Source organism: Culex quinquefasciatus, chromosome 2, assembly GCF_015732765.1.
Source record: "Culex quinquefasciatus strain JHB chromosome 2, VPISU_Cqui_1.0_pri_paternal, whole genome shotgun sequence".
Lineage (NCBI taxonomy): Eukaryota > Metazoa > Arthropoda > Insecta > Diptera > Culicidae > Culex > Culex quinquefasciatus.
In genome coordinates this window covers 147,897,792-147,924,047 of record NC_051862.1, presented here as the reverse complement: position 1 = coordinate 147,924,047, position 26,256 = coordinate 147,897,792, and the positions used below count along the sequence as shown (strand labels likewise).

At 38.3% G+C, this 26,256-nt stretch overlaps 1 protein-coding gene across 2 annotated transcripts in view; it reads right to left on the bottom strand.

Annotated features, from left to right (window-relative positions):
* The window catches only part of LOC6041588 (paired box pox-neuro protein), a 100,922-nt gene that overhangs the window by 10,636 nt on the left and 64,030 nt on the right, over positions 1-26,256 (bottom strand). For both annotated transcript variants that reach the window (XM_038257407.1, XM_038257408.1), the window contains 2 exons: positions 11,059-11,199; positions 10,891-10,970 (listed from right to left, as the gene is read on the bottom strand). In XM_038257407.1, coding sequence (XP_038113335.1) covers positions 10,891-10,970; positions 11,059-11,199 — 221 coding nt within the window. The remainder of the gene's footprint in view (positions 1-10,890; positions 10,971-11,058; positions 11,200-26,256) is intronic.

Below are 26,256 nucleotides of genomic sequence, written 5' to 3'. Positions count from 1 at the left end.
TGTTCACGTTTTGCGGAACTAATTTTTCTCCGAAGAAAGGAAAAATAAATATTCAAAATTATTTAGTTATGATCTCCAAATAGGTTCCACGGTAGCACAGTGCGCAAATATTTAAAGCATATTGATTATTCTTTCCCCTATGCATTCTACACTAAACGGAAAGACTAGTAGCTCATAAAGTGGCAGTAAATCACTTCCCCAACAAGGTTCATAATTATCACCTTATCACCCCGTCTTCAAACATCCCCCGCTTACATGCACGATTAGTGCCCAACATATGCTCACACGTGTAGTTCTACCCACCTGCTAACACCCACCCACCCACTCACACAGTAGCCGGCAGCAGCAGCGACTAAGTGATTGATGATCACCGTAATAGTGTCGACATTAAACTAACTATGAAAATTATTCATTACACAAGCGAGCGCGCGCACTGAACAAAACACTCCCCCTCCAACCTAACTCCTGAACTCTATGAGTATGAAACTGATAAAGTCAGCTCGCGTGAGTTTCGTGATTTATTTACATTACAAGTTGAGTGCACGCAGGGATTTTTATCACACCTTTATGACGTTTTGCACCTGCTGTTGGGTTTTCACTTAGAGCTATTTTTTCGGGTACTTTTATGACGTTCTGCACGTTTGATTGGAAGTTCACCAGACAGCATGGCACACGACCGTGTTAGAGAACAAGCACGTCACAGTGGTTTGTTACAACCCAGCAGCGTTTCTTAGTTATGGGAACATAAACACCTTTACGAGCCGTATCGAAACAGCAATCGGATGGAGCGTTTTTTTTTTGGTGAAACGCAATATTGCTGCCGGAGGGCATTGCTGATAAGGAGGAGAAATTTGTTGCCTTTTCTGCTTATTTTGGTGACGGTTTTGGCACGCAGTGATTTGTTGCGCGTTGAGTGGGTGACGGATCATCAGTCATGTGCCGGGTTCATTAGTGTCGATGGGAGCACTAATCGAAATGCCTTAAAATATCGATGGTTGCATTGACGTAAGCCTTACGCGAAAAGCTAGTTGGAAGAATTGTAAAATTTTGCCCTTCAATTTATACATAACGTTGGCGTTTATTTACCTATTCGCTATCCACAACTAGACAAGGTTCCAAATAGATTTTTAAATTAATTTTGAAAAAATGTATCACAGCGCGGGATGAAGGGTGGATCCACCGTAAAATGGCGTCTAATCAATTTTAATGTTTACACTCAGACTAGAAAAAGTTTCAGAAATTGGTTTTAAGAGTGCCTTTTGCCGCTGTACATTAAAGTGTAAATTGGTGGTAATTTTAATACATTTTAAAACACTCCAAAAAAGACATGTTATTTTACAATTTGCAGCCTGAAACCTCAACACTTTTTTTGTTACTTAACTGCAGAAAATCATGGGACAAGACATTAGAAGAGAAATTTACTTATTTTTGATAAATATAAATATTTATTCAGATTTTCTTTTTCATATTAAATTTGGAATTTGAATTCAGTTGAAAATTACTGAGTTTCCAATCACTATCGGTGACTTGGAGGAAGTTTCAGAATTTTGTTCTGAGTCCTCTGAAATTTTTATTTTCTGGTTATACAACAGCTTGTCCAGATCGGCACAGCAAGCAGGTCTGAAAATTTGTTTATAAATTAACAGTTTATTCTTGAGACAAAGTCTAAAATTCCTGTGAATAAGTGGACCCAAACATTGAATATAGGACGTGGTTGAAATATTTGCAAAAAAATACAAATTTGCTATGCAAAGATTTTGAATTCGACTAAATAATATCAGGATTACTCGAAATGTTCATTTTCTAGTTAAAAGAAGGTTTGCAATTAAATATTCCAGCTGTTTCTCACCCACGTGGTAGCTGTCTGACATATACCGTCGCGGTGTTCATCAAGCTTTCATAGCATGCTAAGGAAAATTTGATGCTTTTTGAGGGAAAACCGTTGATTCCGGAGACATCGGATTGTTTGCCGATGCGCCAGGTCTAGGGACAACGAATCCATATGCTCTCTTTGGGAAAAGTGTTCTCTAGACCATTCTCCATAGGCCTGACCATACCAGAAGTTGGCGCGTGATTTTCCCAGACCTGTAGGAGCGTTTGAAAAAAAAGTTTCAATTTCCAATAAGAATTCCCATGTAAACTTTAACCCTGATGCGCGCAGCCAGTTTACAACCAAATGAGCTGATATTTGGCATGAAAGTCCCTATGGGCATGTCCTACAAGAGGAACCATACTAAAACTTGATCCGAGAACTTTTTGAAAAACGTACCCACCCTAATATAGGTACCTGTATACTTTCAACGTGATCCTTTTAAGTAAGGTTTTTCTCAAAATCAAGCCCAAGATTTTTCAGTTGATCCTCCCTTTTTAAAATTACCTCATTCATCTTTATAACATGAAGACTTTTTGGTTTAAGATAATCAGCCCTTGGTTTATGAGGGAAAATAAAAAGTTGAGTTTTTGAAGCATTTGGAGTAATTAATTTAATTTTTAAAATAAGAATTGAAAATATCCAAGCTTCCACAACAAACGTCGTTATGAAAAATTTGATGAAATCTATTGTAACTTCGAAAAACTAGACCAAAATGATGAAACTTTTTCAAAAAACATTTTTGATAAATTTTAATAACTCGTAAAGAATACATGTGTTTATATGTGTCTGTTCTACAATTTTGTACAACTGTTACAAAAAAAACGTAACGTTTATTGCAGATTTGAATTGTACCCTCGGCCATTTTTTGTCACTCAAATGTAAAAAATCATAAGACAAGTCATTAGAAGGGAAATTTTATTCACTTTTGAATAGACTCTAAAAGGGTATTTTATTTCGTTTAGAACAAAAAACAAATAGTATAGTTTCATGTTGAGTGATTCTCTACATTTACGCAATTTTTTAGAGATTTTTTTTTGTTTTTTTTTTTTATTCGAATACAACTTTGTCCTATGTCAAAAGAAGCCATTTGGAATCGTCAGTTTTTCCTTAAAAGGCTTCCTACAATTTTGCAGACTGGAGATACAAAATGAGCATGTGGATATTTGAAATATGTATCTTATGAAAAGATTTTCTGATCGATTTAATGTCTTCGGCAAAGTTTTAGGACATGTTTGAAAATTTTCAGAAAAAAAGTACACAGTAGAAACAAGTTTCCCGATTTTTTTTTACTTTTTGTCACTAAAAGTTGAATTCCTATAATTTTAGACTTTTTTTATGTTTTAAAGGACTAAAAAAGGCAAATTTTGCGCTAGAGTTTAAAATGGTGCAAAATATTGTATCGGAGTCTTACATTTTTGAAAAAAAGTGATTTTAGGAAAAATAATCCAAAATATTGTCAAACCAAATTTCAAAAATCATTTTTAGAATAAAAAAACTCTAAAATATTGTCCAACAAAATTGTTTGATGTTTAATCAAATTTGTCTTAGGAAATGATTTTACATATTTTTTTAATAAAGTATGCATCGTTTCCATGATTTTATTTTACTTTTTTTGGAATTTCAACATATTTCATGAAAGAAAAGCACCCCAATTATTTTCAAAGTATTGTGAAAATGTTCTACAATTTTCGTTTTTTTTTTTATTTTGTTGATCGTACTGCTGGTTGTTGCGATACAGCCTCTTTAAACATAAATGTTAGAGAATGTAACTTTTGCTTAATTTTCTGTTTTTTTTTAATCATTTTTGTCACAGGAGCTTACTAAAGATGTAGTTTTATCTCAAAAAATGTGTAGCGTTACACATTTTTGTATAATTTCTATCACTTAAAATGTGAGATGTAAATTTTTCATTATAATTTAGAAAATAGTGCATCATAAACGTGGTAATATTAAACCAACAAATTTTTCACCTTGCAAATAAAAAAAAAGTTTTTACTTTACCGGAACAAGCCCTTGAATATCTGCCAGAAAGTCATTTTTGTTATATCTTAATACATGATTCAAAATAGAATCGCTCACTTCAGCTTAATAGCTGATCGAAAATAGAAAAAAATAATCATCACAAGAAAACTACGTTCGCCCCTTCAAACTCTAATAAAATGGCGTGTTCGGAATCCCCACCGTCATCTATTCACCCTTTCCGGTTCCGCTCAACGAATTCCAAGAAAGTCGCCGTAAATCGTCTTCAGCACATCAAAGACTGGAAAATGAGGCAGTTTTCAGTGCCCGTTTGGGGGGTCGAAAATTAGTATGTTTTCGGTACCAGCCTTCGTTTTTTTTTAAACAACGACCGTTTGCACGCAAATCGTTCAGACATCCCGCGTTAAATTGCTCCTTTTGGAGCTCGCTTTTCCGGGGGTCAGAAATTTCCACGGATACATTTAATTGTGGAAAGCTTTTAGCGTTATCGGAATTAAATGCGACGATGCGTTCCGTTTGGCTCCGGCCGAAATCTGAATCAAGGAAAATGCCCACCGAACCGCTACTGTGTAGCAATAAAACGGCTTATCGCACCTCCAAACTGATATCACGGTCCCGCAATGAAATGGTTCGAGAAGGTTGCCAGAAACAAAAAAAAAGGTCCAATAAGTGGTGAACCGATTTGGAACTGGAGCCCATTAAAGGACCCACCAATAAATGCTTCAAGACCGAAGGTGACGTGCACGGAGTTATAATTAAATCGAAAGGAATCATTTTAATCGCAGACTAGGAAACCGTTTTGGACTGTTTTGTACCCATTTGTGGGCTGGTGGTGGGTGGGGGGAGGCCAAAGCAACAGAGTCCATTATTAAAGTTAATTGTTCAATCTTGCTGTTTTGCTACCCTGTCGGTGGCAATTAGTCCAATCCAGGCCATTTTTCGTCGCCCTGTCCAATTTGGTTGACACCTAAAACACCTTAATTCAACACGATTATGGTCATCGCGCTGACAAATGACATACACCACATTGAATCGAAAAGCCATTACAACGTTGCCCCCGACACCTGTGTGCCAAAGAGCCAAACTGTATGCAAATTGAAAGTACAAATTATTTTAATTGTAACCTTTTTGTTTTCCTTCTCTGTTTATGGCAGAAACATTTTCCGAACCTCCCCGTTTATAAAAGTTTATGACCGACAATCGATCATATAGCACTGCTGACCGCCATCAGAAGGGCAAAAATTGTGCACCATAAAGTGAATTTAATCATAGACCAGAGTGCAGCGCTGCCAGCTTGTTGTTTACAACCGGCGGACACTAACCGGAGAAAATATTGAATCAAATCGAACGGGTGGGGAATCGCCGGTGGAAAACACTGGAAATTATTTTATTATTGAAATGAAGGTAGTGGACGAAACAATGTTCTACCTCATGCGGAGGAGGGGATTTGAGCTGCAATAACCGAACAGGTCGCTGAACGTTGCTTTATGTTGCTGACTTCAAACCGTGTATTTCTATTATTTATGGTGAGATTAACACCTTTGGTTGGTCTCGCGGGACGTGATTTGATTTTATGCTAGTCGAGTCGATTATTGTACACAGCGATTCAGGGCGGGGAGTGCAATCTCATTGAGGCCACGGATGAAACCCAGACCATGCTGTGACCGTCGAGGTTTCGAAGGGTGAACAGGTTTGGATTATTACAGTATTATGCAACTTGAACTTTGTGGTTTTTGAGCAAGGAAGGCCAACTCAACAATGTTAAATATACTTATACAAAGTGTATTGTTTGAATTCAATCGATTGCTGACCCAAATCTTAAATACAGCTGTCTCATCATCATGACAACATCAATTTGGCACCATTATTCATCCTCAGACGTATTCACAAAAAGCCCAATAGTCAACTCGAAAATTTTCCCGCGGCATCAACCCATCTCCCACGGGAACAGGTGAATTGACCACAAACAGGGCACATGTGTTCCGTACCGTCGTCGTTCTGAAGCCAAAATCCTACCCCTGGGCTGTGGCGGCGATCGGACAACGTCGCTAATTTATGCAAATGCTTCCCCACACGATGACGACGACGACGCGGGGCTGCTAATCGGCGCTCGTCCATCGCTTCATTTGCATTTACCACCCTGGTCGTGGCGATGTTCACACTACATTTTCCCCCGCAGCGCTCAGGTCGACACCGATGACAGGTTTCCCGGCGGGAGGGATTGTAGCGGAGACGAGTGACCAGATAAAGATCGTTAAATTTAATTTAAATTTACTAACCGTTTTGTCAGCTTTTCCATGTTTTTGCGTGTGTTTTGGGTAAAGGTTAACCCTTCAATTTCCAGAATTTTGAAGGTATGACGAATCTCCAAATTGATGGGATTCTGATTTGAGATCTGAACAAGTGTTTAACTCATTTTTTGTTCAGTATTCTGACTAAGCCACAAGTTACAGGGTTATACTCATGTGGCCTAAAGCTCATCAACATCCTCCAACTTCATAGTGGCCACTACCAACGATACCATTCTCCATTCCTTGTTCGTACCAACCTGAACACATGTTATTCCGCCGGCTCAAAACACCAACCAACGATGGAAACTGGTGTCGTCCCACTCGCGCGCGTGCTCTCACTTCCAAGGGAAAGACAAATACTCTTCGCGACCATTACTCATCCACCCCACTCAACCGGCCGACTTGCGTGGAGTTTAAACTCCTCCCAGAAGCGGAGAGAAAGAGTTGGGTTTCAGTTCAAGAAGCTTGAGCGGCGGTGGGAACTGGGATAGCTTGGACGAGCGATCTCAGGTAACTCAACCGTTTTAAATTGTGACAAAAAACGGTAACAGCGTGTTGTTACTGTCGTGAAAAGGATCTAGCTTGTGGTAAGCTACGATGAATTGTTATGAAAGTAACATATTCCAGGAAAGGATTTAGATATTTTAGGTCACTGAAGCAAATTAAATTAAAAAAAAATGGATCAAAGAAGAAGTGTAAGCAAACAGTGAAGCCTTTTACATAAAATTAATTCACCTTCATAACGTCATGATTCGAATTCCCGGACGCTTCGAAACCCGGACACCTTATCTTGTTTCATCAATTATTTGGATATAAGTTCGCATTTTGAGTGTCAAAACTGTGTTATTTGATGAATTCTAACATCAACTTTCATTTAAAATTTGTTTGAACGCTGTAGTTAATGTCAAAACAAGTAAATAAAATAAAATTATAAGTTTACCAAAAGTGCGAAACATTTCAACGGAAATATTTCATAGGCGTTGAAGCACCGGGAAGACAAAGCAGAAATTTATGTTTTTGATTTCCTTAAATTCTAGCAATTTTTTATATAAACTATCGATTGTTTTGATGTTAACAGCTTATTTGAGACCTAAAGAATGCCATTGACTAACATATCAGTCCAAATTTGTGCGATTCATTAGCAAAAACGAGTGTCCGGAATTCGAAGCAAAAGTGTCCGGATTTCGATTCAGCTTTTATCAGTGTCCGGGATTCGAAGCACAACAAATCATTTTAATTTTCAAATTCTGATGAAAAATTGTTAGAAAAGACATATTGTGCATGCATCCTCTTAAAACTGACTGTTAATACTATATCCTGATGATATTACTTCATTTCCAACTTATTACATAATTTTTTGTCAGCTATAACAAAAATGATATGCTACTAAGTGTCCGGATTTCGAATCATGACGTTATAACATGTGTAAAAAACGTTCATACCAAGGTTAATGGACTAATTCTGATAACTTGATCATCAGCTTCGTCAATTCGGAATACTTTTTTTATAATTTAGGCTTTTACCCATTATTTTATTCAACGTTGCTTTTAATCCAAATTTTTCTAAATATTAGTAAATTCAAGATATTATTATTTTTTAATAGTTTTACGCCTATTTCCGATCAGTGGCCCAAAATTCAAAATATGTGAAAAGTCAAGAAATGCACAACATGTTAGCAAAATAAACGTTGTTCAAAGTTCCATAAAAGTAAAAATTTCAATTTTTTAAACAAAAATTTTCACAAAGTGCTAAAAACCTTGGAACAAGAATATTCAAAATATCGAAAAGTTTATGAAAATATCTGTTTTTCCAAAGTGTGTGTCAATTTTCGATGTGAGGTCCCAAAATTTAAAATATGTTCAACTTAATGCTCTGATTGATTGTCTACAATCGACGACAAAAGTTTTCTTATAAATTTATAACATTCGTTTTTTTGCCCTTATCCCTGGTTTATGCAAAAAAAAATTCCAGGAAAGGGTGAGGTAACAAAAATCTGAAATAAAATTTGCAATAGCCTCCAATAGTTCCCAAAATACTTATTTTCTTATTTCCGATTTTTAAAAGTTTAGGGGACCAAAAAAAAGCATCTTTTGTGCTCCAGTTTAGGATAGTGTAAAATCTGGTACCGGCAGTATAGATTTTGGAAAAGAAAATTTTCGAAATGCAAAATTAAATTATATTTTTGAAACGCAAAAAGTAACATTTTCAAAACTTTTTTTCGTAAAATCGCGATAACTCGTGATATTTATAAGCAAACCCCTTATGTCTATATATCAAAATTTTTGTAATTGTCTACTCTACAGCTTTGTAGAACATTGTTACACTCTAAAAAATAACCCTGCAAAGTTAAAAAAACACGAAATTTTAAAATGAAAAAATTTGTTCTTAATGAAAAAATTACCCTTCTGGGTCAATGTAGATTCGAAAAGTACATTAAATTTCCCATAAAATGACATGTTCCAAAAATTTTTACAGTCGAGTAACGGAAAATGGGAGAATTTTTAAAACTTTTTTAGTGTTTTTTTATGAAAAATACGTTTTTCGGAATTCTGAGTACGCCATCAAATCGGGCGTCTAATTTTACATAAAAGTCCCTTTGACACCAAATTTCTATCTCATCACCGTTTCAGGCTGCAAATTATTGAAAAACACCTCTTTTTTCGCATGTTCAAAAATTTAAGGGGTCGTACCGCCCCTCCGTCACGAGATATCAAAAAACGGACCTCGGATTCGTGATCAGGGACAAAAGTTACCCCTAAGGACAAAGTTTCACGCAAATCGAAGAGGGGTCGGGGCAACTTTTCCCGATTTCGTGTGAGTTGGTAGAGAATTACCCCTATAGAATATGCTAACACTAATATTTTGAACAAACTCCAATGTTGTTCTAGATTTTTAAATTTATATAGAAAAGAGTTTTCTGCACAAAAGTTCCCGAGTTATCGCGAGTTGAAAAATGAGCGCTAATTAAGTGACCCTGAATTAAACATATCTTCAAAAAAATTAAACTTTCAGTCCGATCAACAAAAAAAATAATAAATTCATTTCGAGTTCAAAATCTGATTTCGAATTAGAAAATGATTTTTGAAATCTTGTTTGACAAAATTTTCGTTTTTTTTTCCTCAAAATTCATACATCTTGGTGGTCAGTGATATCCTGATAGCGTTTACAGTAATTAAAAGCGTCGATTTTACAGGAGAAATAGCATATTAGTAATGTTCAACCAAATCTTCATCCTTCATTTCTCAGGAAAATTGTGTCAGACTTGAAGACTTTTGAGAATAGTTCTTGAAGTAGACAATATATCATGAAAGATACTTTGGAAGTACATTTTTACAGAACTGACAGGTATTTTCTTCATATATAACATCCATGAAAATTAAATCGTTTATTTAATGTTACTTAACATTTTCAATCAAGAAAGCTATATGATATTCTCAAGGCTCTGTACAAACCAAGTTCCAAAAATCTACTACATGCTTCCCTATTAGGATGTAACAAAAATGACTTTTTGGCGGGCATTCAAGGGTTTGTTCCGGTGGGCATACTAAGCCCAAATCCAAAATATGAGCTTGATTGGACGTAACAGGAGCTGGCGCTCCACCCTTCAATTTTAAATGGGATTTAACCCGTAAAAAAAAAGATTTTTTTCAAAAATGTCACTTTTTGAGGCATTTTGCCCACCAATGCGTTTACCAAAAACATCACTGGCGTGTAGGCCAGATCCTTGCGCATCTTTTGGTATATATAACATTGACATTTGGAGCACCCTGGAGCTCGGTACAGGCCTTCAAAGTTTGGCATTTTTTCGAAAAATCGGCCCTGGCAAAATCAAATGGCGTCTAGGGCGTCGCGGGGCGCGACGCATATCTTTTTTGCCGGGACCGATTTTACGAAAAAATGCCAAACTTTGAAGGCCTGTACCGAGCTCCAGGGTGCTCCAAATGTCAATGTTATATATACCAAAAGATGCGCAAGGATCTGGCCTACACGCCAGTGATGTTTTTGGTAAACGCATTGGTGGGCAAAATGCCTCAAAAAGTGACATTTTTGAAAAAATCTTTTTTTACGGGTTAAATCCCATTTAAAATTGAAGGGCGGAGCGCCAGCTCCTGTTACGTCCAATCTAGCTCATATTTTGGATTTGGGCTTAGTATGCCCATCGGAACAAACCCTTGAATGCCCGCCAAAAAGTCATTTTTGTTACACTCTATTCCCTATAGTCTCCATGGGCAAACCACTTGCTCCTCGTAATTAAACCTGACAGTGACATATTGAGTCGCGTTAACACTAATTACCAACCATATTTCATATCACACCCACCTCATCGCGAACCACCCTACACAATGCTGTCCTTGCGAGCGACGAATTTACATAGATCACGGATCACGCATCCCCGTCCCACAAGGTAGCACTCTGTTCCGAAACACGAAGATCCGTCCTGGCCAGATACCGGACCTGTCATTTGCATGACGCGTCTCATCGTTTCATTCGCGCTTTGTTCACAGTTCATTAAGGGGTGGTGCGTGGTAGAAATTTATATAGTTCCATTAAATGTTCTTTTTTGTTCGATGTTTTTTAATCGTACAGTAAAACCGCGATAGTTTGAAAAACCAAAAACTTTGAACAAAATTCTAGGAGGGTTAAACCAAACCAACGGCGCTCAACTGTACTGAGAGGGGTTGCACCGTCATTAAGATGCCCTCCGACTGATAGGCAAAACGGTTCTATTTCGAAGTGGGCACCCACCTTAGTCTTGCTACCGCCAATCGATCCCGGCCGGATCGAACCCGTTTCGTAGAACCTGGTGAGAATTTTCGAGACACAGCCTGAAAAAAAAAGTGAGTGAGAAATAATTCCATTATTAACAATTCAAACTGTTCGGTCTGGCCGCCGACCGTCGGCAAACCAACTCACCGTGGGACACCAGAAGCTGGCGGGAAATGTCACAAGGTCGGACGCCCATCAGCGCCAGCTCCACTATCCGCCGGCGGACGATGTCGGGCAGGGGCCGACCGTTGACGAACACGCCGCCGAGCTGGTTGACACCTGCTTGACCTGGAATGAGCGAGGAGAACACTATCAATGGGGTTTGTCTGTAGGGAGATACACAAAGGGAGGACGATTGCTTATTGAGGTTATTCGGTCGCGGTTTGTGTGAAACTTATCCCTTGGTAGGTGAAGATCTTCCTGATTTTTATATTTGAATATGAGATTTTCAACTCTGATAGACTTAAAATGACACTAAAAAGATCTCGACATAATATCAAACTTCCTGAAAAGGCTTTGATGCGCCAGTGAACAAAATAAAAAGAAGCGAACCAAATACTTTTGCACGTTTGGCGTTGCGTGCCCTTTATTTATTGTCCCTTTTTTGCAAATTGCGTTACCAAGAATGTTTTTATGCCACTGTGGAATCTTAACGCTTGCCGCCTTGCTTCAATTTAAGCGCTGATGCCGCAATTACAAAGGCATTTATTGGATCGGTAAGAGTAAAAAGAACAATGTTTTTTTTTTCAGCATTTTCTTGACAAGCGAGCAAAATTAATTTGTTTGGATAATTAATTTGTTTCCGGTGGCAATGCGGAATGTATGACTGAGTCGGTTGCTTCATTCTGGGAGACTTCAGAGTGGACTTGCTGAACGACATTTTGTTTGGAAATTGAGCAGTTTGCCAAAATGTTGAATCCAATAACATCGAACAATAAAATGTCTGTGCAGGCTAGGGTGACAATAAAAAAACGACATCAGGGATTCATTAGGCAAAAATAAGTAACAGTTCCAATTCAGTGAGGGTAAACGGTCGCTTTAGATCGTTAAAATTAGTGAAAAAAATCTTTTCAAGCAAAAACGTCTTCTTTCAATCGCTAATAACTCGACAGTGTTAACTCGGATCGTTTTGCGGATCGTTGTTTGTCATAAAATTTGACATAAGAATCTCACACTTGACAAAGATCCAATACATTTTTTTGGTGTTTTTTTTTGCATTACCTTATTCATTTTTGTGATTTTTTCCATCAAAACTTCATCGATCAAAAGTGACCTTAAACGATTTGGCTCAAAATTGGTACAATAACATATTTTTACCTAAGGGTTTTATATAACGTAACGCAGTTTGGTGGAAGGGGGGGGGGGGGTGGCGAAGGCCATGTTACGCTCCATACAAAATTATTGAATTTTGTATGGAAATTTTTTTACGAGGGGCAGGGGTCCAAATATCATTTATTTTTTGCGTTACGTAATAAAAGAACGCTCTTTAAAGAATCGGGCCATCTCTTACACTGGTAAACAGCATTACACTTTTTTCAGTTCACTTTTACACACTTGTATGGGTTTTTTCAGTTCAAGTATGATTACACACTTTCGTGTAATCATACTTGAACTGAAAAATCCCATACAAGTGTGTAAAAGTGAACTGAACAGTGTGTAATGCTGATTATCAGTGTAAGATTTTCCAAAATTTTCCATTTTTCTTGTCACCCTAGTGCAGGCTCAACTCGAGGTAAAGCATAAGCATTGAGGTGCAATTCGAATTTTTCAAAAATATTTAAATTTTTTTAAATATTTTTCATTTTTCAATTTTTTGGAAATATTTGTTAAAGCAAAATTGAGTTTAAGATCGAAAATTATCCGTTTTTTGCATTTTTAAAATATTTCTTGAAAGAAAAGAACCCTGTCTTTTTTGAATAGCTGAGGAAATTTCTTACAATTTTCTCAATTGAACAATGAAAATCATGCTATTAGTTTCTAAATACAGCCTCGCGAAGGATTCGAATCGATGAAATGATTTTTTTTTTGTGTAACCTAATTAGCGTGTAATTTTCAACTGACGATATTTCGGAAACTATTGATTTGATTTTCAAGTTGAACTTTTACGAAATTTTTAATTTTTTTAGATTTTGTCTAAATTATGAAATTAGAAACATTATCTGTTTGTAGACATATTCGAAAAGAAAGCTGGATTTTTAAATTTTGAAAGTTGTTTTTTATTGAAGAGATCAGAAAATTTTACAACAGTTTCATTTATTAGGATTGAAAATTAAAATAATACAGTATTTCGAGAATTTAATATCAATGGTAAAAAGTTCATTGTTATCCGAGCATTCGTTGGTGAAGGTTGTCTGAATCAACATGACTCGTCGCGTCCCGGCGCAAAACGCCGGCAATATTGCCCTACCTGCGGCTCAAGCAGGCAAAAAAGTGGGAATTTCCAAAAGGAAGGTTGAGGCCTCAACTGATGGCCAAAAACCGGGATTTCCAAAAGGAAGGTGCTTTTGGAAGTGACATCGAACAGCAAAAAGACGAAAAAGAGCGACGGTACTGTACCGATGGATGAGGAGGAGGAGAACTCTTCATCGCACGAGGAGCAGCTTTTGAAGAACAACAAGTTTGCTGGACTGCCTGACGAGGACCAGGTAGCGGAAGCAAAGGAGAATGAAGTGAAACAGCGAAAGGAGAAACTGCCTCCTTTTTATGTGCGGCAATCAGCAGCAACGATCGACTTTCGAGCGGGGCTGGTTGAACTCATCAAGTCTGGGAAAGTCCTAGGCAACATTCGTCTGTGTCAGGACGGATTTAAGGTGCTGGTGCAATCCAGGCAGCACTATCAACTGGTCAAGGATTACTTGACCGAAAACGAGGCGGAGTACTTTACCCATGATGTCGTCATGGATAAGCCGTTCAAAATCGTCGTCAGAGGTCTGTACGACATGCCAGTGGAGGAATTAGCTGCCGAGCTAAAAGTTTTGAAACTGGATGTGTTGGCCGTGCACAAAATGAGCCGACGCAACAAAGACATCAAGTACCGTGACCAGCTCTACCTGCTGCATTTGGCTAAGGGATCGACGACGCTTCCTGAGCTGAAGGCAATTCGAGCGGTTTTCAACATTATCGTGTCGTGGGAGCGATACCGACCAGTGCATCGTGACGTCACACAATGCTTCAACTGCCTGGGTTTCGGGCACGGAGGTAAGAACTGCCACCTGAAGCGTCGTTGCGCCAAATGTGGTACCGATGCGCACATCACATCCCAGTGCATCCAAGATTCGCTGGTGAAGTGCCTCAACTGCAACGGTGAGCACTCGTCAACCGACCGAAAGTGCCCCAAGAGAGCTGAGTTCGTGAAAATTCGGCAGCAAGCATCGACGAAGAATCAGCCTCAGCGTCGTAGAACTCCTCCAGCCCTGGTGGAGCAAAATTTTCCACCTCTTCAACCGCGACGCCAGGTCCCGAACTTGGCACCGTTGCCGTTGGATCCCAGGAAGAGAGCTGAGATGAATCATCCACGGCCGGGTTCCAGCCAGGAGCCGAGACCGCCACCACCGGGCTTCAGCCAGGAGCCAAGACCAACCCAAGAACCAGCAGTTGAGGAAAATGGTAATGATCTTTACACCTCAACCGAACTCCTCAATATTTTCAAACAGATGTCCGCTGCACTGCGTGGATGCAAAACCAAGACCCAGCAGATTGAAGTGCTGACCTCGTTCGTCATCCAGTATGGATCGTAGGTCCCTCAAGCTGCTGAATTGGAACGCTTGCTCCATTAGGAGGAAGAATTTAGAGCTGGTGGATTTTCTTCGCGAGAAGGAGATCGACGTAGCTGCCATCACGGAAACTCATCTGAAGCCCGGTGAAAAAGTTTATCTGCAAAACTACAAGATCGCGACGCAGCTCGACAGGACCACCTCTGGAGGAGGAGGTGTGCTTGTCGCTGTTCATCGTGATCTCAAGCCACGCCGGCTGCCACACTTCAAGCTGGACATCATCGAGGCCGTTGGGGTGGAAATTCCCACTTCTGTTGGCCCAGTACTCTTCATTGCTGCATACTGCCCACGTCAGGTGAATTCCAGAGATGGTTCAGCAGCAAAACTGAAGAGCGATATCCAGAAGCTGACACGGCGGAGCGCAAAGTACATCATCGCTGGTGACCTCAACGCGAAGCATGAAGTTTGGGGCAACAGCAGGAGGAATCGGAACGGAGTGATTCTGCACAACGATCTGCAAAACGGATACTACAACGTTGTGAGTCCGGATCGTCCAACGAGGGTGGCTCGGTCTGGGAATCACTCAATCATCGACTTCTTCATTACCAATATGGCTGAGAACGTGGCTCATCCTGAGGTGTTTGAAGAGTTGAGTTCTGATCACTATCCGGTGGTTGTGGAGGTTGGAGCTTCCGTTACTCCGCAGCGGCAACCAACCCGGAAAGATTACCACAACGTTGACTGGCAGCAGTTTCAGCAAGTGGTCGACAGCAACATCGACTATGATCAACACCCGGAAACTTCTGCCGATATTGATCGTTCGCTGGAGGTGATCCAGCAGGCTATCAACCAAGCAGAGGCTGCCAACGTTCGGGAGGTTCCTGTTAATTTTAAGGTAACTGATATTGACGTAGATACTAAACACTTGATTAGACTTAGGAATGTTTATAGGAGACAATATCAACGGACTGGGGACTATGACAAAAGATTTCAGTGAACAATTTGAACAAAATCATACAAGACCGACTTGACAATATCAGAAATCAAGAATTTTCAAAACATGTAAGCCAGCTTGGGAATTATTCAAAACCATTTTGGAAACTTTCAAAAGTTCTTAAAAACAAACCAAAGCCTATTCCTCCTCTTATTGTTGAGGATTCTCCTTTGATTACATCCGAGGAAAAGGCAAATGCACTTGGGCTTCATTTTGTTAGTTCTCATAATCTTGGCGCTTCCATGACCAGCCGTAAAGAAACATCAGTTGCCAATAGTATTTCAACAATTAATAACTCTACCTTTGAATTTCCTGCAGATTCCCATGTTTCTGGTGAGGAAGTCAAAGTTGCAGTTAAACAAATGAAAAATATGAAAGCTCCTGGCTTTGATAACATTTTCAATCTGGTGTTGAAAAAACAGAGTGATCAGTTCTTTCAACATCTAGCCAATATTTTCAATAAATGTTTGCAACTTGGTTACTTCCCCACCAATTGGAAGCTGGGCAAAGTCATACCAATTTTGAAGCCTCAAAAGATCCAACATCGCCAACAAGTTATCGTCCCATTAGTCTTTTGAGTAGTCTGTCCAAACTCTTTGAGAAGGTCATCTATTCAAGGCTTTTGGATTTTACCAACGATAATAATATAATTTTGAATGAACAGTTTGGCTTCCGAAAGGGACATAATACTGCTCATCAGCTTACGAGAGTAACTAAAATCATCAAGCAGAACAAGCTTGAGTCTAAATCAACTGCTATGGCTTTGTTGGATGTTGAGAAGGCTTTTGACAATGTTTGGCATGATGGTTTGATACATAAACTGTATTTATACGGTTTTCCAATGTATCTTATCAAAATTATCCAGCACTATCTTTCGGAGAGATCGTTCAGGGTTTTCTGAATGGGATTGCTTCTGGATTATTCAACATTGATGCTGGGGTTCCCCAAGGAAGTATTCTTGGCCCACTTCTGTACAATATTTTTACATCTGATTTGCCTACTCTTCCTGGTAATGGTGTGTTGTCACTTTTTGCTGATGACACTGCCGTTATTTATAAGGGTAAAATAACCAGATATTTAGTTGGCCGTCTTCAGAAGGGTCTTGACGTTCTTTCCGAATACTTTGGCGACTGGAAAATTCGCATAAATGCAGCCAAAACTCAAACCATCATTTTTCCACTTTCCAAATCGGCCCGATTTGTCCCAAAGGATGATGTTTTGATTAAAATGAATGATGTTTCGATACCCTGGTCAAAGGAAGTTGTCTATTTAGGTCTCATACTTGACTCGAAACTATTGTTTCGGCAGCATGTAGATAAAATATTGAACAAGTGCAGCATTCTCATCAGGTGTTTGTATCCTTTAATTAACAGAAAATCAAAGCTATCTTTGAAAAATAAGTTAGCAGTTTACAAACAAATAATTTACCCCGTTATTGAGTATGCAGTACCTGTTTGGGAGTGTTGCGCTAGAACTCATAAATTGAAGCTCCAGCGTGTCCAAAACAAGGTACTCAAAATGGTTTTGAATGTTCCTGGCTGGACAAGATCAAGTGAGGTTCATGAATTAGCAGAAGTAAAAATGTTGGATCAGAAGATTCAAGAAAAATGTTTGAAATTCAGGGAAAAATGTGCTATATCTGAATACCCCTTGATTCAAGGATTGGTTTAGTTTATTGTAAGTTTAAGTTAGTTTTAGGTTAGGTTATGTTTTCTTTTTTTTCCTCATTGTACCTAATGTTACAAAAATGATAAATCATATACTTTTAAAGTTATGAAAATGAACAGTGTTTAAATCACGAAAAGCAAACTAAAGCTGAAGAGCCACAGCTGACCACTTATTATGTAAACCAAATGTAATTATTATAAGAAAGATTCAATAAAGTATATTTAATTCAAAAAAAAAAAAAATGGTAAAAAGTAAAAAACGGATTTTTTCCGTGTACTTATTTTTTCGAAAAGTCCTAATCATATCCTACAACTTAGCCGAAGACACAAATCGATAGAAAATCATATTTCAAGGTACCGAATTCCATTTATTTCCATACTCATTTTGTATGACCAGCCCCCAAAATTGTATGGAGACTTGTAAGGAAAAACTAATGATGCAAAATTACTACTTTTGACATAAGGAATGCATGGACAAAGTTTTATTAAAATCAAAAAATAAATAAAATTTTAAAATCGCTGCTCAGCAACAAGCAGCCCTAAACCGGCTCCGTGGCTTAATGGTTATGGCTTCTGCCTCACAAGGTCCAGGGATCAATTCCCGGTCGGTTCCTTTGAAATTTGGAATCATGAATTTGAACTTTGAATATGAACAAAAACGATAATGAATCAGGTGGGATTCGAACTCACACCTCTGGATTGGTGGTCTGGGACGCTAAGCAGTCGGCCATCAGAAGATTTACACTCTAGCAGTGAATTGATCCGCAGTGTTGAAACATGTTATCTTCTCATATTAAATACGCGCTGATCCCTGATTTGCCTGACGGGATTGGAAGTCTAAATATAGATCGAGTTTCCTTCAGATGCTTGCTTCTATGTTTAGGCGGGGCCGAACAATGCCCAGCGACCTCGGAATTGGACCGCAAGGGAGCTCTGTCATTCTGAAACGGGTCGTTGGAAGCAGCGCGAGGGCTATCACCACCTAAAACACGGGACTGAAATAAGTTGTATCAGCATTCGGCATATACAAAAGTCTGATACAAACTATACTTTCCCATAATATCGCTACCGGTTAGCGGGTATTGGATTGGACCACACACACACACTCAGCAACAAGTAGCCCTAATTATCCATACAAACTTTGGATGAAAACCATTCGGCTCTGTCCAAATATAAAAGTATTAAATTGCACATTTTTCTGAGGACCCCAAATTCCATGCTTCCCTTCGAGTTGAGCCTGCGCAGTGTGCAGTCATTTTGCCATTTTTGTTGGTCTATGTTATACATCACTGAAGTTTCGAGTCTCAACAAGCACTGAACATGAACTAAGAATTGGATACCCTACATTCCATTTTCGGTAACATTGATTCGATATTTTATTAAGATAATTATTAAACTGATAAATGAAACCTATGTTGGGGTCCTGAGAAGGAAATTCGAGAGCAGAATGCACTCGTTCTTACCATGATTCTCTCACACAAAACGAGATCATTCTTCTCTCAGCCGTCTATACAGTTCATTTACTCTGGTGACAATCGAACTAATTCGTCCAAGAAGATCAAATGAGTGTGACATAATTGAAATCAAACTCGACGCCTTACATTGTTTCGCTCAAGTTTCGCTGAACTACCCCTTCCGGTTCATTGCCACAATTAACAATTTCAAGCTTGTTAATAAACATTAAAACAAAACAGGTCTGTTTGGCGTAAAAACAAGATCGCCAATCACAGATAACCGAAATTTCGCGCCGCGTCCTAAAAATCTGAGCTGCACCAGAAATTGGATGCCCCCAATAAAAACCGATACCATACGGCATCGTCATCGCCGTCGTCGTCGTCACGTCATCTTCAGTTGCTCATTAATTCATCCCAGACCGGGCGGTTGCTGCACCGGAATAGTCCGTTGGAGGCATGAAAGTGATGCTGCTAACGCGTCGTTCGTTCCGCAGACTGCCACTATAAATCACCCATCTTCATGTGGTCAACCGGCGAGGAACTTCCCCCTTCCTGGTCCAGGACCAACAGATTCCGGGAGGGTTCGTTCGTTCAGCAAAAAGCTGTCAAGAAATTAGCAAACAAAGGTACAGATCTGGTTTTTAAATCAATTTAACGACACATTTTCGATTTCGAGCATGATAAGAAAAGCTCGCCCGAATTGTTGGCGTTTCGATTCCGATGTTCGGGTACCCTTGGCCAAGCCGGTTCCGTTCGTCATAAAAATATGCAACTCGCGTGTGTGTGTTTGTGTGAACGCGGAGAGAATTGATTGATGGGACGTATAATTATGATGTCTTTCTTAACGCTTCCGAACCTGAATCGGAAATTTTCCACAACAAGACAACTGACGAAAATGAAGCTGACCGATCTGTCGTCTGAAATATGTTTATGCTTTTTAATATCGGGTAGGACCTTATGTCGGTGGGGAATGCTGGTGATTGTCGTGCATCCGTAACTGGCAGGGGGGATTCGCGACTCGATGTGCAGGAATGCACCGGTCAGCGAAGGTCTGCGTTGCGTGCTACATGGGCATTCGAGGCTACCGGGAATCGATACACGGACTGGAGTTGGATGCCCGGTGTAGATATGGGGAAGACTTATTTTGGTCATCGTCATAACGCGAGTTGTAGCTAATTCACTGTGGAAAGTGTTTGATACTGTCGTCATGCCAGGTTGAAATAGGTGTTAGGTCACGTTCTTGGCGAACTATTTCAATTCGAACTACGTGGGGATCGGGGAACAAACAAATGAAGAAAATTTGTCTCAATTTATAGCTTTCACCATGAATATATAAAATCAAATCATGAAAATCAATGATGATTCAAAAATGTACTTTAAATACTAATCGAACATGTAAAGTATGACATTCTTAATGAACTTCATGAAATTTCATCGACAAAATGATCGATTGCTCGTTAAATGAAGCGAGAATATACGACACATAAGCAGCACACGTTTCCAGTCACCTGTACCCCCGAAGCCAAAGTGTGCCGCGGACCTCGGACACTTTCCCGCCGGCTATGCATCAAAATTCCGCGCTCGCATCTAAATCAAATTTTGCCAGACCATCCTTTGCCAAATTTCCCGCAGGCCATCCGCTGTCAACGCGGACTTGCATGGGCCTTTCAGACGATGACGGCACGTGCATCAAACCGCGTAAATTCAAATATTGACGCGACAAATTACAGAGTGTGGATGATGGGAACCCCCTTTCGGAAGCTTCTTGCCCAAAAACGCGCGCGCGTCCTTGGCCGCAGAGCATCGTAAAGAGCGTTCATCAGAGGACATCGCTGTTTACTTTAGACAGGGTCCAAATTGCTGATGAGATGCACTGATTGGTACTCCTACCGGCCTGTCGCAAAGATGCATTCCGCTGGCCGAAAAAGTCAATTTTCTGGCCCTAAATCAAACACGCACACACGCGGGTCCTCTCGTTCCGTCAACGATGCAGACCGTTTGCGTTCGCGATTATGATTAGAATAGAGAGTGAACCCCCCTTATTATGATAATAGGGATCATGTTGCGACGACATTGCTGGACGGCGGCGAACCAAATTAAAACCCTGTTGGTGGCATTCCTGGGCTGCAACTCACGCCCAAGGTGTGCCCGCGCTGCAGGGCATCCAGGGGGACACGAGTCGCGACATTACACGTCAATTAGAGGGTTTTGAGGGGGGGGAAATGCGAGTCTGCATCAAGAGTTGGTTTAAATGAATAAATATTGAGTTGTTAACTGCACAAATTTAAGCAATAATAATTTGCATTCCAAATTTATGCAACCATAATTTAGTCAAATTTAGGAAAGGCTTGCTAATTTGAGATGAAAAAAAGACAAGATTTTGAAGATTTGAAGACTGGATAGGAGCGAAACACCGGCACTGCAACTGCTGATGCACAAATTATGCAGTGCTTCAAGTTTGAAACTGTCTAAAATTTGTTACCACCGTTCAAAATGGTTGTAAGCTTGTCTGATGGACCAGCTGAGATATTACCAGTAAAATTTTACAATTCTGTTTGCAACTTAGTATGAAACAAGCATTAATATGTTGATTACATCATTTTCGCCACTGAAATTTCAAAACAAAACGTTGTTTTTTGCATTTTTGTGAACTTTGTAACTTCGAATAAAAACTGACTTAGTTTCCGTCCTTTTCAATCTTCTTCTAAGACACTAGTCACATATCCACCTATCAGTTTCATTTCTTTCTTCTAATATTGAGAGTTTAATTTCACCGAAAAATACCGATAAGAGCCCGTAATTCCAACACAATTCAAGGTGACTAAAACAATTTGGGTAAATGTCTTTGCGTGTGTGGGGACCATCCATATAAACCACGTGGACACCTGAGGAACGGGGGGGAGTGAGGGGTTTGGCGATTGTCCACGTTCCATACAAAAAAGATTTTATTCGTATGAAAATTGTCCAAGATGGCGGGGGGGGGGGTTGAAATTTCCAAAAAAGTGTCCACGTGGTTAGTGGATTGTCCCGTGGAAAGATTTTTCGCAACCATGTCTAATGTTAAGACTACTGAAGTGAAATTTATATCATGTTTTCAAAGTTTTTATTTATTTAGGGAGATAGGGGGTAATATGCACCCCCTAAGGGAAACTGTGATTTCTCAAGCATAACAGCATTTCTGTGAAAAAATTTCGTTGGATGTTCATAAACAACTATTAATCAATATCATCCAAGAGAAAAAAAAAACTTTAAATCTCCGAAAATTGATTAAAAATAAAAGATTTATAAAAATATGTTTGATTCTTTTTAAAGAACCATGTGGGGCAATATGCACCACAACATTGGGGCAAAATGCACCAGTTAAAAGCTGTTTTCACTAGTCACCACTAGATGACACCGCTGTTTTTACGAAGGAGTATCAAAGCGGTGCAATTTGCCCCAACCACGCTTAATGCTGAAATTTTAATCAAAAATTCGTTTTTAATGTTTTTAGACTTGTCTATGTATAAGAAATGAAAATTAAGGCAAAAACTTTGTTAATCAATAAATACAATAACAATAATAGTAGTTTATGCAACAAGTTGCAAAAAAAGGATTTATTCAGCACGAGTCGTACATTTATCCAACGAGGTTCACCGAGTTGGATAAATACGACAAGTGCTGAAAAAATCAAATTTTGCAACGAGTTCCATACAACATTTTTTGCAATTTCGAAAAACACTTATTGAGTGAAATTGTAAGTCGAATTTTCATGTATTTTGTCAAAAAATCGTTTAAATCAAAAAAATGTTGAAAAGTGTTACTTTTCGATACAAGTGCTGAAAAGTTCAACTTTTCAGCACCAATTTCAGTGCTGAAAAGTAGAACTTTTCAGCATTTATTTTGAAATGTGTTGCTATTCGATTCTGTTATTTTTGGTACAGAAAAGTAGGCTATTTCGTCGTTCAAGAATGACAGGAAAAGTAAGTAGTTTTACGACGGAATTGCAAAAATGTTTTTTTTTGCAATTCCGCTGTGAAACTGTCAACCTTTCCTGTCCTTCTGAAGAAATGAAACGGCCTACTTTTTCCTACCAAAAATAACAGAATTAAATAGCAACACTTTTCAAAATAAATGCTGAAAAGTTCTACTTTTCAGCACTTAAATGAGTGCTGAAAAGTTGAACTTTTCAGCACTTGTTTTGAAAAGTAAAACTTTTCAACATTTTTTAATTTTAAACGATTTATTGGAAAAATACATGAAAATTTGACTTTAAATTTCACTCAATGGGTGTTTTCGGAATTGCAAAAAATGTTGTATGGAACTCGTTGCAAAACTTGATTTTTTCAACACTCGTCGTATTTATCCAACTCGGTGAACCTCGTTGGATAAATGTACGACTCGTGCTGAAAAAATCCTCTTTTTGCAACTTGTTGCTTAAACTACTATTATCATGCCCAAAAAACGTATTAAAAGTCCAATAGCAAAATATTTATTTTAAAATTTTGCAAATTATTCAAGCAGCTTTCATACTACGAAGCTCAAAATTTGCCAGCATTACTTTGCAATGTTAAGCCCCCAATTCCCTTGCATTTTTTCCCAGGAAAACTCTTCCTAACAACGAGAAAAGCTACAAAATGCAGTCCCGAGGTTGCATAAACCTGGATAGTTAATAAACTTACGCAAATATTAAAACGAGTCAAATTTAAAAGCTGTCTGAAGCAATCTTATGGGAAATTGGACGAGCTTTCCGGTAAAAATATTTACGAGACTGAAAAATCAAGTCTGTCATATAGAAAATGCCAAAAACCACAAAAAATCGTTTTTTCGACATTTTAATTGTTGAAACCGCTGTATCTTCACAAGGATTGGACATAAGACAAAGGTCAATATGGAGACTTCCATTTAAAATTGTCTGGGAAATCGATCCCCACTATCGGTTTTTTAAAATTTTGACGTTTAGATAACTTTTCGAAAAACAAGTTTTAGTAGATGATTTTTGTATTTTTTTAGGAGAGACATACCATTCTGCATTATTCGTCAGTCTTTTTGTAACATCTTAGGCTATTTCCTCAAAAATTTTGAACGAAAAAAAAATCGTGGCATCACCTTCAAATTTAACTTTTAAACTTAAAAATCAAAAAATCTTATGGAAGTGGCGTGTATTTTTATTTCAGTGTATTTTTTCCAGAAAGCCCGTCCAATTTACTACAAGTTTGTCTTTGACCACTTCGCTTCGAGATACAGTAATTTTTAAATTGCAAATTACAAAAATATTTGAATAACTTACGCCCTTCTTGTTTTCGGGTACAATTGGCTTCATATACACAAAAATGGCTTAAATAGGTCAAGAATAACATATCTACAAAGTTTCATTGACATTGGACAGGGTTGGGTATAAAAGTACCAGAAAAATTCCTGATTGAGCTGGAATTGCTCAAATAGTTATAAAACAAGTTTTTCACAAACACGGAAAAAAATTGGAGGTAGATGGTTAACTACGATTCAACATCAAAAATTTTGTAATTGTCTGCTCTCAACTTTGCTAAACATTATTACACTCTAAATCTCTAAACGAAAAATTGTGTTCTAAATGAGAAAATGACCCTTCTGAGTTATTGCAGTTTTGAAAAGAACATAAAATTTCGCATAATAACATGTCCGAAATTGTTTACAAGAGCGTAACGGAAAATGACAAAGGTTTTAGACTAATTATATATTTTTTCGAAGAAAAGCACGTTATTTTTTAATTTTTAGAACGCCATAAAATCGGGTGTCCAATTTTACAAAAAAAGTCCCTTGTTACCAAATTTCCAAAATATCACCATTTCGGGCTGCAAATTATTGAAAAACACTTTTTTTTCGAATGCTCAGGAATGAATGGGGTCGTACTGCCCTTTCGTCGCGAGATATCGAAAAATGGATCTCGGATTCGCAATCTGGGACCAAAAAAAAACCTTATAGAACAAAGTGTCACCAAAATCGAAAAGGGATTAGGGCAACGTTTTACGATTTCATTTCAGTTGGCGGAAACACTGTAAACAAAATCATGGTAATATTACATTTAAGAAGGGGTACATATTTTATGTCAGAAAAAATGTGCAATTTTACCACTGAAAACGTGTAATTTGAACTCGTTTTGGGGTAATGTAACTTTTTCAGTCTTAATCGAGGTAAAATTACATCATTGAAGAGATAATATTCAACCTTCCAATATAACACCTTCCAAATTCACACATTTTTTTACTACGGGTGGGGTCTTCGTTTTCATCATCATATAAGGCAAATATTTTCAAAAGTTTTTGTCACCCCCCTTCAAAATTGGCCCGAAAAATCAGGGGGCAAAAAAAAATATTTTTACAATAAACTTCAAAATTTCAATGAAAATTCAAGTGCAACCAGCTGAAATCAAATTAAAATACATTCTTCTGCGTTTAAAATCATTTTTAGCATGTTTGGGTTTATTAAAAAATCTTAAATTTTTTTGAAAATTTTCGATGCAAAATCTTTTTTTTCGATACAATTTTTATTTTTGTCAGATCTTAGATTTTTTGAAAACTAGAAATTGCAAAACAACTGAACTAGTGTGAAATGTATTTTAAAACACTTTTTTCATTTAAATGTGAAGACCATGGCTTGTTATTTAAATTTTTATATTTTTTTATTTTTTTGCCCCCCCCCCCCCCCTTGACCTCGGCCAGGGCCGAGGGACAAAAACTTTTTTAAATATTTGCATCGGCCTAAATTGAAAAAAGAGATTGAGTCAAATATATTGTAATCTGATATCACATGAAGATCTAAATAGCCCGAATTCTTCTACAACTTTTAGTACCGTCAAGTCTTAAACGTGCTGTCCCTATTCAGACTGTAGTCCCGATTTACCCCAGTTGTATGGTACACAGAAAAAAAATATATGGTAATTTTACATCTGGGAAGGGGACATCTTTTATGTCAGAAAAACGGTGTAATTTTACCTCTAGAAATGTGTAATTTTACCAATTTTCTGGTGTAATGCCACTTTTTCAGTCTAAATTGAGGTAAAATTACATCGTAAAAGAGGTAACATTCAACCTGTCAAAATTACAGCTTTCAAATATACATTAATTTTTACTGTGTACTGGAAACATTCCAAACTGACACTCAATCTCCAGGCAACATTGTGGCAATCGGAAGAGCCCATCAATCCCGCGTACGTCCCACCCAAACAATTTATGTCTTTATAACCGTGCAAAATCCGCGAACGTGGTGCACCTTAGATATGCAACAAAGATTCACCAATTTATAGAGGGCCCCCCGCTCTGTACGATCCTGCGCACTCTGCGGTAGAGGTATCCATCATAAACTCTCTGCAATCATTAAAATACAGATATCTTCCAGCATTGTATAGATGGGCCATTTGCACGCTCCCCATGACTGGCGTAATTTGGCCGTGCATTTTATTTCTGCCACACTAATTTATTGCTGTTCAGGCTTCGTTTTATGGTAGCAAAATATAATGATGACAATGAACAGGGTCCGTTTTGATTGGAAGCGATATC